Source organism: Drosophila ananassae, chromosome 2L (assembly GCF_017639315.1).
Source record: "Drosophila ananassae strain 14024-0371.13 chromosome 2L, ASM1763931v2, whole genome shotgun sequence".
Lineage (NCBI taxonomy): Eukaryota > Metazoa > Arthropoda > Insecta > Diptera > Drosophilidae > Drosophila > Drosophila ananassae.
Genome location: NC_057927.1, coordinates 17,053,911 through 17,066,413, shown reverse-complemented (window position 1 = coordinate 17,066,413; position 12,503 = coordinate 17,053,911). Strand labels below are relative to the sequence as shown.

Genomic DNA, 12,503 nt, shown 5'->3' with positions numbered 1-12,503 from the left:
TTAGCTAAAAACTAATTGAAATATTTCTCCGCCAGGGATACCCCCCATCATTTGAAGAACAAACGAGTTCAGCATTTAACCGACAAGCAGGCCAGCGAGATCCTGGCCAATGCATTGGCCTCCCAGGAGCGAAACGACACCACTCCCCAGCACTCGCTGTCCGGCAAAGTGCAGTCCCCCATCGAGGAGAACGCCGATGCCGAGCAGTTGGCAGTTGAACAGGAGCAGGAGGAGGAGGAGCAGCTGAAGCGTCCTTTTGACACATCGCTGTCGCCGATTCCAGCCGGGAAGCCGGAAACTGCCACAGAGCAAGGTAAATATTCAAGTTTCAATTAACTTAACTTATATGGCACTCTCTGCGAACCTGTGACCCGACTTTGAAATAGCCAGAGTGCCATTCTTCGCTGCCTTGATGGGAAATCAATAGGGGGCGGGAGGGCGGCGTCACAGTAATTTTCACTCATTTGCCAACTGGCTGACCTGCAAGTGCAGCCAGACACTGAAGTGGAAATTTAATTGGCATATGCCGGCCATGTCTCTGCTGGAAAAGTAAAACCGCAGAGAGTGCTACTTTTAATTGTGGGATGTGGCGTGCAGAGCAGCAACATTTTTGAGTGTTTTTCGGGCTTAGGCCTCCCTATTAATGAACTACACTTCCGACGTAATTATATCAACAAAAAGTGGAAGAGGAAAAACCAACAGAGAGCGATTAAAAGCGCGTTACGCCAGCGGACAGGTGTAGAAACCGAGTTGGGCTTTTGAAATACGCGCAACAGGCAAACTTGGCCTATAAATAGGAACGGCACGTAGCTGACACGCACACTGGCGCGCTTATCAGCCAGCGATATCGGTTGGCTTGGCTCGCAAAAGCTGATAGCGTTTCAGTGAGATAGCGCTGGAAAAAAACAGTGCAAACCTCACTCAAAAAGGGGTAAACAAGCAGAGAAAGATACAAGTGCAAATGAATCTGGAATGAGTTGCCTCATTATGGCCGGAGAGCGAGCGCGGAGAGAGCCGACTGCCGACGGTGCAATTGCCACACTCTGTGCCGGGTCTGGGCGCTTGGCCCACTCGCCGCCTGCTTTAGTCATTTTTCAGTTACGCTTGCGTTCTGTCAACGTCGCGTCGTCGGCCCACCGTTTATTAGCATTTGTTGTTATTCACTTTTGTTGGCTGCCAAAACAGAGAGCGGTAGCCAGCCACCTACTCGCCCATCAACAATAACAATAGCAGAAGCTGCCCTCACCTCATCGCAATTACAATAGACTCGAAAAACTTCGCACACCACCTTTCTTCGCCTTGACTGCGTCATAGTCGGGGCAGAAGAAAAAATTACATTCTGTTGTTAAATAACTCTGGAGCGGAGAGTGTGAAGCATTTCTCAGTCGCTTCTAGTTGCGGCTGCTTACGTGTGTTATCGATTTTTGTCTGCCGACAGTCTGTCGGTCATAATTCTTCTACGGACTGGGGGCATTCGTCTGGAAAGTTTCCCACATTGCGCATACGCAGCGTATGCCTCAGGGCCATAATTGAATTTAAGCTGCAATTTTGTCAAGCCAAGTGCAAACCCAGCTCCTCAGTTTTCGGTTTCGGGTGCCTCAAGGTTGAACTCGACAGCCCCAAGCCCCAAGCCCCTAGCCCCAAGCCCCAAGCCCCAAGCCCCAAGCCCCTAGCCCATAGCCAAGTAGCTTTCCCTATTTGCATTTCGGCTGCAGTGCATATACCCCCGAAAATGAGCTACTTGAAAGTAAATTTAGTCTTGTTTATATAGCAAGCGTTGCCGGGTTGTGCCGAGTTGGATATTTGCAGATGGCAAACATGTGAAATGCGCTTCGGTTCAGCTTAGTTCGCCTCGGTTCGGCTGTGTGCATATCCGGTTTCCTGCCACTTCCTTGGAAGCACTGAGCACAGATTTTTCTGGCTAGATATTGCAATCGCTGCGGCGGCAATACAATCAACATTTGCACAAGTCCTTTGACATTCCTTCGTCCGGTACTGTCTTTTTTTCCTTTTCATGTGATTGAGGGACGTTGCAAACAATAAGCTGCATTTGCAGCACATTTCCTGCAGCAGCAGCAGCAGTAGCATCAGGTTCTTAAAGCAGAACTTGTGGTCTCCCAAACAGCATAGAATTGAACAGTCCGAATCGACCGATGAATGTTGGCCAATAAATAAACCGTTGATAAGCTCAAGGCAATGGAATTCATTATTTATGTATTGTATCGTTGATTGCATGGGAGTCTTATTGAATTTTTCCCTCTGTCCGTCCGTCCGTCCGTATGTTGTTGCCAGTGCGTGTATGATTGTTTGTTCGGTATTTGTTCAGTGCGCCCTTTCATCATGGCTGTAACAAAGTATGCATTATTATTTGCTGTTCTCTTGCAGCTGGCAGCTCTTGTGCAAACAGCAATTTAAACTATTTGCAGTTTGAATTCTTTCTATCACAGCCATCAAACAAACACGATTCGGGTTTGCAGAACATTTAAGTTTCAGTTGGGATAGCCCTGAACTTATCGCTTCTCCGGCTCTGGCTCCGGCTACGGATGGGGGCCTTGTGCTTTTCACAGTTGCATGCTAAGTTTATCGCTTAAACCGCCGGTTTCCCACCACTCCTGTCCCCCTCCCAGTGCCGTCCTCCTCCGGTTCCATCACTTGTGACAGTTTTACCCATCCCATCACTCCCATCGCCCCTAACCCACCCATCCTGCCCATCTTTCCGTTTTTCGCGAGAGAAAACAAACAAAAATGCAATAAACGCCAGCTGCAGCGAGGAGAGCTGGTCGGGTCAAAGAATTTCACAGCATGTTTTCCAATATTTCCGCCACTGCCGCCATGTTGATAGCATGGAAATGTGGAAAATTCGAGTAATTGTCGAGAGATGGAAGAGATGGCGGCGAGGGTGGCAGCCAAACCAAACCAAACCGAGCGAACATTGGTTTGTCAACAAACATTGATGCGGGAATGCGACCAGACCTGAATTGTTGCCTCAGGCTTGCTCGCTGGCTTTTAATGCAATCAAAATGAACGCAGACCGAGCTTTTTCATTACCAAAACGTTGTTAACCGTCCATGATATCATCCTCACCCGCTTCGCTATAAACACATTAATCAGCGACAGAGGTCCGCTTCCCTCAATTTTTTTTTTGCTGATAAGTGGGTCGAACCCCAGGAAATAACGCATACGACAGGTGGACCAAGGTCATTACCTACCACTTGACTTTCCCAAATCGAGTGGCTCGCTCGCCCTGGCCCTCGCCGCGTTGTAATGTTCTCATACGTGTGTGTCCAAAAATTTCGTAATGATTCAGAGGTCCCCCAATCAAAACTTCCTATCTTCTGTTTGTTTTACTACGCGCTCGGTTCACTTTGCTTTGTTTTGTTGTACGGGCCGCTCTTTTTCGGGCCTTCTTGTTTGGCTTTATCGTATTGTATTGGCTTAGGCATTCCAAAGTTTGATTAGATAGCAGTGTTGTGAACGCACCCTTTTGTGAGCGCTGCTCGCTGCTCTTGTCCAGAGCCAAACTTCTGACGCAGGGTCTGGGGATACTTCAGGACTTTTATGCGGTCGCATAAAAACTTTGTTCATTAATTTTTGTCGCCACATTTAAGCGGTCGTGGCTCGGTCGGTTTTGTTGATTTCCAAAGCTTAACACTTGCAATTTGTCAACCGCGTCAGCATCGCACTCCGCCGTTTAACCTGGCCAGCAATTAATCATGGGCCCTGCCAGTTCGCCATAACTGTCGCATTTTTTATACGCGATGCAAATAAATGAAGAGTGCAGCTCACGTGACCGACCCGTCCGGCCATCATCCGGCCGGCAAAGGGCTTTAAGTCACTTTAAGCTCGCTGGAATACTTGATCTCTTGTCGTTGATAATGTCGGAGTAATTAAAATCGATTGATTCCATTCGGACATTGCCTCGAACAACATTGAGCTCCGGCGGAGGGAAAGGCACAATTTGCATGAATGGAGAAAAGTCAACATTTTTTCTGTGGACCTGTCATAACAAATATGCCACTGGCCAAGTCTAGCCAAGTTGATGCTGCATAAGAAGGTTTTCTAACTTGATCACGGATTGCCTGCCGCATGCCGGATGGGAAAAGTGGAGGTTGCTTGTGGAATATGTTTTTTCCTCCGCATGTGTCCTGACTGTCAGCTAATTTCCCATGGCCAGAGTCTTTCCTCCGGGTCATTTACATATAAATAGCAAAACAAAAAGAGAAAACAGAGGACAGCGGATACGAGAAGCAACTGTCTGAGCAGCGTCCGACCAAATTTCATGCCATTGATTTTGAGTTTGGCATTTGTCAACCAGTAACGTAACAAGCTCCGGCTACAAGCACGGCTGCAGATTCGGATTCAGATCCAGATTCCGATTCTGTGCAAATGCGAATGCTAATGCCTTCGTGGAAGTATCAATTCGAATTGCCACCTCCTCGATGGCGTTTTACGAGTCGCTCGTGTTTGGGGGTATTTAAATTTTTATATGTTTATGTTTATGCCATTTATTTAACTGGGGGACAGAGATGGTTTTATTTTCGAGCTCACCTCATTGAGCTGCACGCCATACCTCCGTACAGCCGTACGCCTGATGTCATCGTAAAATGCTCGAATGCCCGCTTAAGTGGGTGCCGCAGAAAGTTCGCAGGCACTCTGGCAATCAGTAAAGTATGTGACTGATAAGAAATACGAGAAAAACAAATGACTTTATGCGGCTCTTCCTGCATTTCCTGTTTCGTATTAAAACTCATGCAGGCTCCTCCAGTCCCCAGTGTCGAAATATTGCCTACATTCTGGGGCCCACACAACCAAAACAAGACACACAGCACGTGTCATTTGTGTCCTCCCTCCCGGAAGAAATCTTATTTTGTTTTATGGCCTTTTCTCCGGTTATTGTTGTTTCTGACCGTTTTCCCCCAAATTCTCCCAAAAAAACACGAAAATATGGCTTTATTTTTCTCTCCAGCATGCGATGGAGAAATATCCATAAAAGTGTCTTTCGGATGCATATTTTTCCGACAATTTGAGGAATTAAATTGAAAATGGAGATGGAATTTGCGGTGCATTTAAACCATGCCCTGGAAGGAAAGGAAACAAAAGCCTTACTTAAACTTCGAATTGAAATCGACGAGTTATGAAGCACAAACAAACTCGGGGGGCAAAGAACAAAACTTCTGAATACCCCACTCAACTTACCAAACTCAATAATGGCAGATTGAATAAATGACAATGTCGGGCTGCGACTGAAATCCAGCAATATTAATGTTGACTTGACAGCCGTCCCGGCGAGGTGAAAGCCATTGGCGGCAGATTTAAATGGGAAAGCGGAGAGCTGGAGATTTGTTCCTTTTTCATTTATGCCCTGATTAACATGAAGACTCGCAGACAATTACAAAGTGAAATTGTCCCCAGTGTCTCTTTCTGGCACCTCCATCCTCCGGCTCCACAACCCTTGACAGTCCTGAAAACAAAATCATTTTGTTGGCCAAAGTGCCGACGGATTTATTGAGTGCAAATCAGCAATAGCGAAATAAAAGCAATGAATGTGCTTTCCCAGAAAACGGCTGGCAGAGTGGGAGAGTGGGAGGTGTGAGAAAGGAGGAGTACTCTTCGTGTTTATTCCACCTGCTAGTCACCTCTGGGATGTCTGAGAGACTTTTCTTCAATGCCGCTCTGGCTGGCAGACTGTCTGTTTATTTATTTAACAATTATACAAAGAGGGGGTCATTCGGGAGTGGAGGAGTCCTCAGTGGGGAGGTGGAAGATGGCGTTCAAGGTCGTTGCTTGGCTGTCTGTTTCCACCCGTGGAAATATGGCTTTCGCACCGGTTCATTGACTCCATGGCCAAAGGCAATCTGGTACTGCTCTTGGCCAACTTTGGGTCATCCAATTTGAATGTCATTAAACTTAAATTTATGCAGAGAATCTCATTCGATTTACGCCGAGTTGGGGAGTTTACAATTTCATTAAATGGACGCCATCAAAACCGTAATATATAATTTCGCTGATGGCAGACTGTATCGATGGGGTTTTCTGCGCCAATGCACATGAGTAGCTGCATATAGGGTGCTATGATTTATATATAGTATTTCGTCGGCAGACAGACATCGATTGCGCTTCTGCAAGCTCTCCGCCCGAGAAGTTTTCGTTTCGCATATTAAAAAGTGCAGTCAAATAAAAAAGAGATTCGCTTTAACGTTCTCCTCGTATAAAACAGATAGGGTATCTGGCCAAGATGCCTGGTGATTGCTGCTCATATTAAAAAGTGCATTCAAATAAAAACAAACTCGAGCCATGTTCAATGTCAAAATTAAAGTAAAGGAGGGTAACAACACCCTGCCCCGAAATGGCCAGCGTAGCAACGGAAACTTTGGCTACTCGGGGGCCGGAAGTGGCCGGAATAGTCCGGCCATGAGCAGCCTTAGGAGCTCCCTGGCCTCCTCCAATCGGAGCCCGAGTGGCTCGCTGCAGCGAAAGGGCAAGCGGGTGCGCATTGTGACCAGCTACGATCCTGTGGATCGGGACTACGAAAGACAACGACAGCACTATGGTAGAATTATAAAGACAGAGAACATCCCTTCCCCAGAAAGTTCACAAATAATGTACACCTTCTCTTTCAGACAACCTGGACGGCGTCACGGAGCTGCGTTTGGAGCAGTATGAGATCCATATTGAGCGCACTGCCGCGGGACTTGGCCTAAGCATTGCCGGTGGCAAAGGATCGACCCCCTTCAAGGGCGACGATGACGGCATCTTCATATCAAGGGTCACCGAAGCAGGACCCGCGGACCTGGCCGGCCTGAAAGTAGGCGATAAAGTGCTGAAGGTCAATGGGATTGTCGTTGTGGACGCAGATCACTATCAGGCGGTGCAGGTGCTGAAAGCCTGTGGTGCCGTTTTGGTGTTGGTGGTGCAACGCGAGGTGACACGTCTGATTGGACATCCGGTGTTCAGCGAGGACGGCAGTGTGTCGCAAATCTCGGTGGAAACTCGTCCACTTGTGGCAGAGGTGCCTCCCTCGGCGGCTGTAAGCCATGAACGGTACATCCCGGCACCCATTGAGGTTCAGCCCCAACAGCAACTACAGCAGCAAGTCCCTAATGTTCAGCAGGTGGCTCCTGCGCACACCTACACGGGCAACGTGTTTGCCACGCCCTCTGCTGCTCAAACAGTAGAGCCGTCAGCCACGAATGGATTGCTAAATGGCAGGGTATGTAGCGGATTGTGTCCTCCACTCCCAATCCAAAACCAAAATCCTCCACTAACATTGCGTTTGCACCGAGTTGCGGATATGTGATTGATTCCTGTTCTGTTTTTGCATTTGTGGTCTTCAGGAGGCGCCGCTGAGCTACATCCAGCTGCACACAACGCTCATCCGCGACCAGATTGGCCAGGGGTTGGGCTTCAGCATTGCGGGTGGAAAGGGCTCCCCCCCGTTCAAGGACGACTGCGATGGCATTTTCATATCGCGCATCACAGAGGGTGGTCTGGCGCATCGCGATGGCAAAATTATGGTGGGCGACCGGGTTATGGCGGTAAGTTGAGTTTGGAACGAGCATATGTCGTCCTCGGGGCAGGCTAATGGTGTTTTTGGATCCAGATTAACGGCAACGACATGACAGAGGCGCACCACGATGCAGCGGTTGCATGTCTGACGGAACCGCAGCGTTTTGTGCGTCTGGTGTTGCAGCGCGAGTACCGCGGTCCTTTGGAACCGCCGACCAGCCCGCGTAGTCCAGCTGTGCTTAATTCGCTGAGTCCTTCAGGGTATTTGGCCAACCGACCAGGTGGGTACATTCTAAACTCCTTGCCATCCGTGGGCATTGCACCACTCTATTAAATTAACTTTCGGCCGACTCGTAGCCTTGTAGTGTGCCACGTTGTTGAATAACTTGGAATTTTTCTTCTCCTTCTTGTAAAAACAGCCACTTTCGGTCGTGCGGTGGGTGGTGATGTGGAGCAGCCCTACAAGTACAACACCCTGGCCACCGCCACCGCCACGCCCACTGCCACTCCAGCTGGCATCAACAATAACAACAACACGCTGCCAATCAGCAAAACAAACGGATTTGCTGCCGCCGCCACGATAGACAAGGCCACGGGTCAACCCGTGCCCGCTCCCCGACGCAGAAACTCCGTGCCCCTGGGCGAGCAGGAGGGTGCGCCCAATGGGGCTGCCTCGACCGCCAGTGGCGACTCCGGGGAGGCGCAGGTAAGGCCAAGTCGGCTTCTTGCCACCGTACCGTAGTAACGTAGTCTTAGCTCCTAGTTCTCCGTTAGTCAGTTGCACGTCATTTTAATGTTGCCCATAAGCTCGTTTCGTTTATTTTTGTTTTGTTCCCTTAATCACGATCAGACAGTAGGATTAAGACAAGATAAACCCATAAATAAAAACACTTAGCCATGCGCTGTAGTCGATACCTTTTTTTATAATCAGCTTAAAAGGTAGGTAAACAAATTTCGTTACAAAACTGACCCTACAGCGCAAGGCGACCCGCAAATTGTTGTTGATATTTGGCGCTAAAGAATCCGAAACATAAACATAAACACACTACATAGTCCTAAGTTAATATATCTAATTGTGCTAATCCATATCTCCGCCAGATTATCGAATACTCATAACCCTAGACGCTAGAACTATTTAAATTGCTCATCTACTCGTATATATAACGAAATTGTTTGTGTTGTTTTGCATGTGCCCTGTGCGCCTTGTTTGTCCTCCAATATCCGTCATTATACAATTTATTATATATATCAACCATTTTTAGCCTAAGAGTGCACTGATTTGTGTCCCAGCTTCGAAGCACCCGTCTGACAGGCGTCAAGGCAGATAGGCCAGAGTTTGCTGCAGGATTGTATATACCCTAGTGATAGTAACCTTAGTTAGGCACGTTAGCTTAATTATAGATCTAAAGTTAGTGATTGACCAAAATTGACAAAAACCCAAATATTTTTGTTTCTTTTTCTCTAAACCATCTCCACCACCCCCAAAAATCTTGCTTAAAACCGATATTTTCGAAAACTTTGCTAAAACCCAAAAACCACGTAACAACCACCCACCAATCAACCCACGAACCACGAACTATGAGCAGCCCTCCTCGTTGCGCCCGCTGACCAGCGACGATTTTCAGGCGATGATACCGGCACACTTCCTCAGCGGCGGCAGTCAGCACCAGGTGCATGTGGCACGGCCCAACGAGGTGGGCGTCAGCGCCGTAACGGTGAACGTTAACAAGCCGCAGCCGGATCTGCCCATGTTCCCGGCAGCACCCACCGAACTCGGCCGCGTCACCGAGACGATCACCAAGTCCACGTTCACGGAGACGGTGATGACGCGCATCACCGACAATCAGCTGGCGGAGCCCCTGATCAGTGAGGTGACTATCTCCACATCACGCATACACTAAAGACAGACAGACAAAAAAAAAAAAATAAGAAACGAAGGGGTCCAAGAGTTAATGAATCGTAGTGTAAAGATCACGAGACCAAAGATCCGATCCACCTCCGGCGTTACGTACTGTACTGTACCACTTCGATTGGTGAAACACAAGTATTTTTGTGCATAACTGCCCAGGAATTCGAGCTTTACTCTTCACAAAATCACACACGCACAGCACAGTCCACCACAGTACACGCTGCACCCTACACCAAAATTTTTGAATATGTTTTAAATTTATTATTTTATATCTCAATTGGCACCTTAATTTATTGGCCTCGCGTTGCATTTGGTAAATAAATATTTGTGCGATTTGCAAAACGATTTGATTTAACTGTTGGTCTGGTCCAGACAAGTCCCCTTCACGGCCAAGAAGAGCTCCAGGTGACGGGGCAACTACTTTGGAGGCCGAGATTTCATTGTGTTTCATGCCAAGCATTATGCAAAACATGCACATCGACAAGCGTTGCGATTGCTTCGACTAATTAGCAGTTGGGAATGGAATTGGATTAAAGTTGGTTGTGGCAAGGATCTGAGGAATACTAATTAAAATCGATTTATTTGCATGCCAAACTTTTCTGTACTAAGCTAAGCTTCTCACTTAACCAACGATATACTAACACCGACACAAATATATATATAACTTCGTTCACTCCTTAATTCTTATGTTTCTTTTATGAACTCTATAATGGAAATTGGCCTAGGTCTTTAATTTAAATACTAAAGGGGTGTCTTAATTCAGTTTTCCTTTTCCGTCAAGCTCTTTCAAGATTTTAGAGAAAAAAGTGTCACTTCTTGGTAACTAAATCTATTCAAGTGACGAGCAAGGCGCCTTCAAGTTAAACTACAGAACGATTTATCCACCCGTTTCTAAAGAGCCACTCGAGTGTCGTCACTGACGTGATGCAAATCCCGGCAAGAAATCTCGAAAAGTCTATGTGCATGTGGCTAGCTTTGTTGCTTGCCACTTGCAACATAAATAAGTAAGCGAGCAAACTGTGCAGCTAGCAAACATCCTTAAATAATAAAGTGAGCCAAAACGAAAAAAGATTTACTTCAAATGACGGCTACGACTACGTATGTTTGTGTGAACCTACTCCATGAATAAACTTTAAATATTTTTGTTTGCCTCCGCTATCTGGCTCTCCCCCCCGTCTGTGCGTCTGAATGTTGGCATTCCTCAGAGCAATAGTAAATAAAATATTTAATTGTTTTTCATTGTTCTCCTGTTGATGTTTGTGCCATCAGTTGGCTTCGAACTTTTAATAATCCAATTTCTTTAAAATAATTGCCAAAAGTTAGTAGCAGTTAGCTGGAAGCATGTGTTTCTTTGGCATCTTGACACCAGAGACTGTCGCTCGAGAAGAGTTTCTCGGCTATGAATATAAAGCAAAAATATAAAGCTTTGATGTGTTGGCATGTCAGCTCCCCCCATCTAAACGATGTTCACCTCGGCCACAAGCACCACAGAAGCTTTGTTTAAATCTGTGTGAAAATGCGGAGTGGTCTTGCGGACGAAGAAACTCGGGATGAAACTGAGTGAGAGGATCTCTCACGACCGCACCTGCTTGCTGCATGTTGTTTAATCTAAAATTAAGTTATTCATAAGCAAAGCACAAAAGTTGTTAATTATTTATTGAATGTTACTCACCCCAGGCATTGGTTTTTGTTTAACGAATTCTCAGACTTAATTGCATGGTTTTCTTGTTTGGTGTTTGGTATGTGACATGTCTTGGTTTGCGGACACTTTGATTGAAAAATGGAAAAATTTTACACAATATTCGTTTTTATGTAAATATCACCAACAATTTTGCACCGTCATACACGTGAGCACACTTCATTCATGGATTCATGGGTCACCTATTAAACACGGCAGTCTCAGTAGGATTCGTAGCGTTAGGACCATTGATTTGTGTTAATTTTGTTATGTGCTAACCCCCCACTACCCGTTGTTGTTTCTGTAGGAGGTTGTGCTGCCCAAGAACCAGGGCTCCCTGGGCTTCAGCATCATCGGCGGAACGGACCATTCCTGTGTGCCCTTCGGCACCCGAGAGCCCGGAATATTCATCTCGCATGTAAGTAGATGAAGGATGAACTAACAATTACCCTCAGCTGCTGGCAGCAAAAACTTTTCGAATTAAAACACTCGAGCGACGGAAACTTGCGAATGCAAATGAGTTGCAGCTCCTGCAGAATTGTTCAAAATGCAGGGGCCCAGGCCGGCGATGGCTCCATTATGAGCGGTTAACTAAGCCAGCTGCTGGGTCGAAACTTTTAAGTTTTCCGGGTATTCATAATCTCCCCAATGAGCTAATCCATGACCCTTGGGGCACTCCTTTAATCCCCCAGATTGTTCCTGGCGGAATTGCTTCGAAGTGCGGCAAGCTGCGCATGGGCGATCGCATTTTGAAAGTTAACGAGGCGGATGTATCCAAGGCAACGCACCAGGATGCTGTCCTGGAGCTGCTGAAACCCGGTGATGAGATCAAGCTGACCATCCAACACGACCCCCTGCCGCCAGGTTTTCAGGTGAGTTCCCTCGACTTCAACCGTCTAGAGTTTTAGCTTCTGTATTGTAAATATGTAAATATGCTTTGGGTCTACTTCTGATTCCTCTATCTGCCATTATTGTACACTCTGCCACTGCTCACAAAAAATTCAATACGCACAGAGCATCGAAGTAGTTTATGTAAAAACAGAGGTAAGCTCCTCTCGTCCGTCGAAAGAACAAAAAGATTCCAATTAGCCAAATGCCTTCTTTTGGTTTATATTTCCGAGATTGTTTTCCTTTCCCTTGGCTCCCATTCCCGTGCTGCATTGTTATCCAGATTGTTTAAATTGAGTCCGCGCTAATTTTACTCTTTTTTGCTGATTGCGAATCACAGGAAGTGCTCCTCAGCAAGGCGGAGGGCGAGCGCCTCGGCATGCACATCAAGGGCGGCCTGAACGGGCAGCGAGGTAATCCCGCCGATCCCTCAGACGAGGGCGTCTTCGTGTCCAAAATTAACTCGGTCGGTGCGGCCAGACGGGACGGAAGGCTTAAGGTAACGAACGCAGAGCTTTAGCT

General features: G+C 46.9%; 1 protein-coding gene across 36 annotated transcripts in view; it reads left to right on the top strand.

Moving 5' to 3' along the window:
- Nucleotides 1-12,503, top strand: part of LOC6499238 (protein lap4) — a 60,486-nt gene that overhangs the window by 21,621 nt on the left and 26,362 nt on the right. For 23 of the 36 annotated variants that reach the window (XM_014910478.3, XM_032452100.2, XM_014910470.3 and 20 more), the window contains 9 exons: nt 36-313; nt 6,621-7,210; nt 7,335-7,535; nt 7,601-7,787; nt 7,926-8,212; nt 9,093-9,377; nt 11,401-11,511; nt 11,786-11,965; nt 12,322-12,480. In XM_014910478.3, the coding sequence (XP_014765964.1) occupies nt 36-313; nt 6,621-7,210; nt 7,335-7,535; nt 7,601-7,787; nt 7,926-8,212; nt 9,093-9,377; nt 11,401-11,511; nt 11,786-11,965; nt 12,322-12,480 (2,278 nt within the window). Of the gene's footprint in view, nt 1-35; nt 314-1,086; nt 1,192-6,200; nt 6,551-6,620; nt 7,211-7,334; nt 7,536-7,600; nt 7,788-7,925; nt 8,213-9,092; nt 9,378-11,400; nt 11,512-11,785; nt 11,966-12,321; nt 12,481-12,503 lie in introns of those variants that run through there. The other 13 variants (XM_014910468.3, XM_014910483.3, XM_014910467.3 and 10 more) reach the window with 5 other exon arrangements.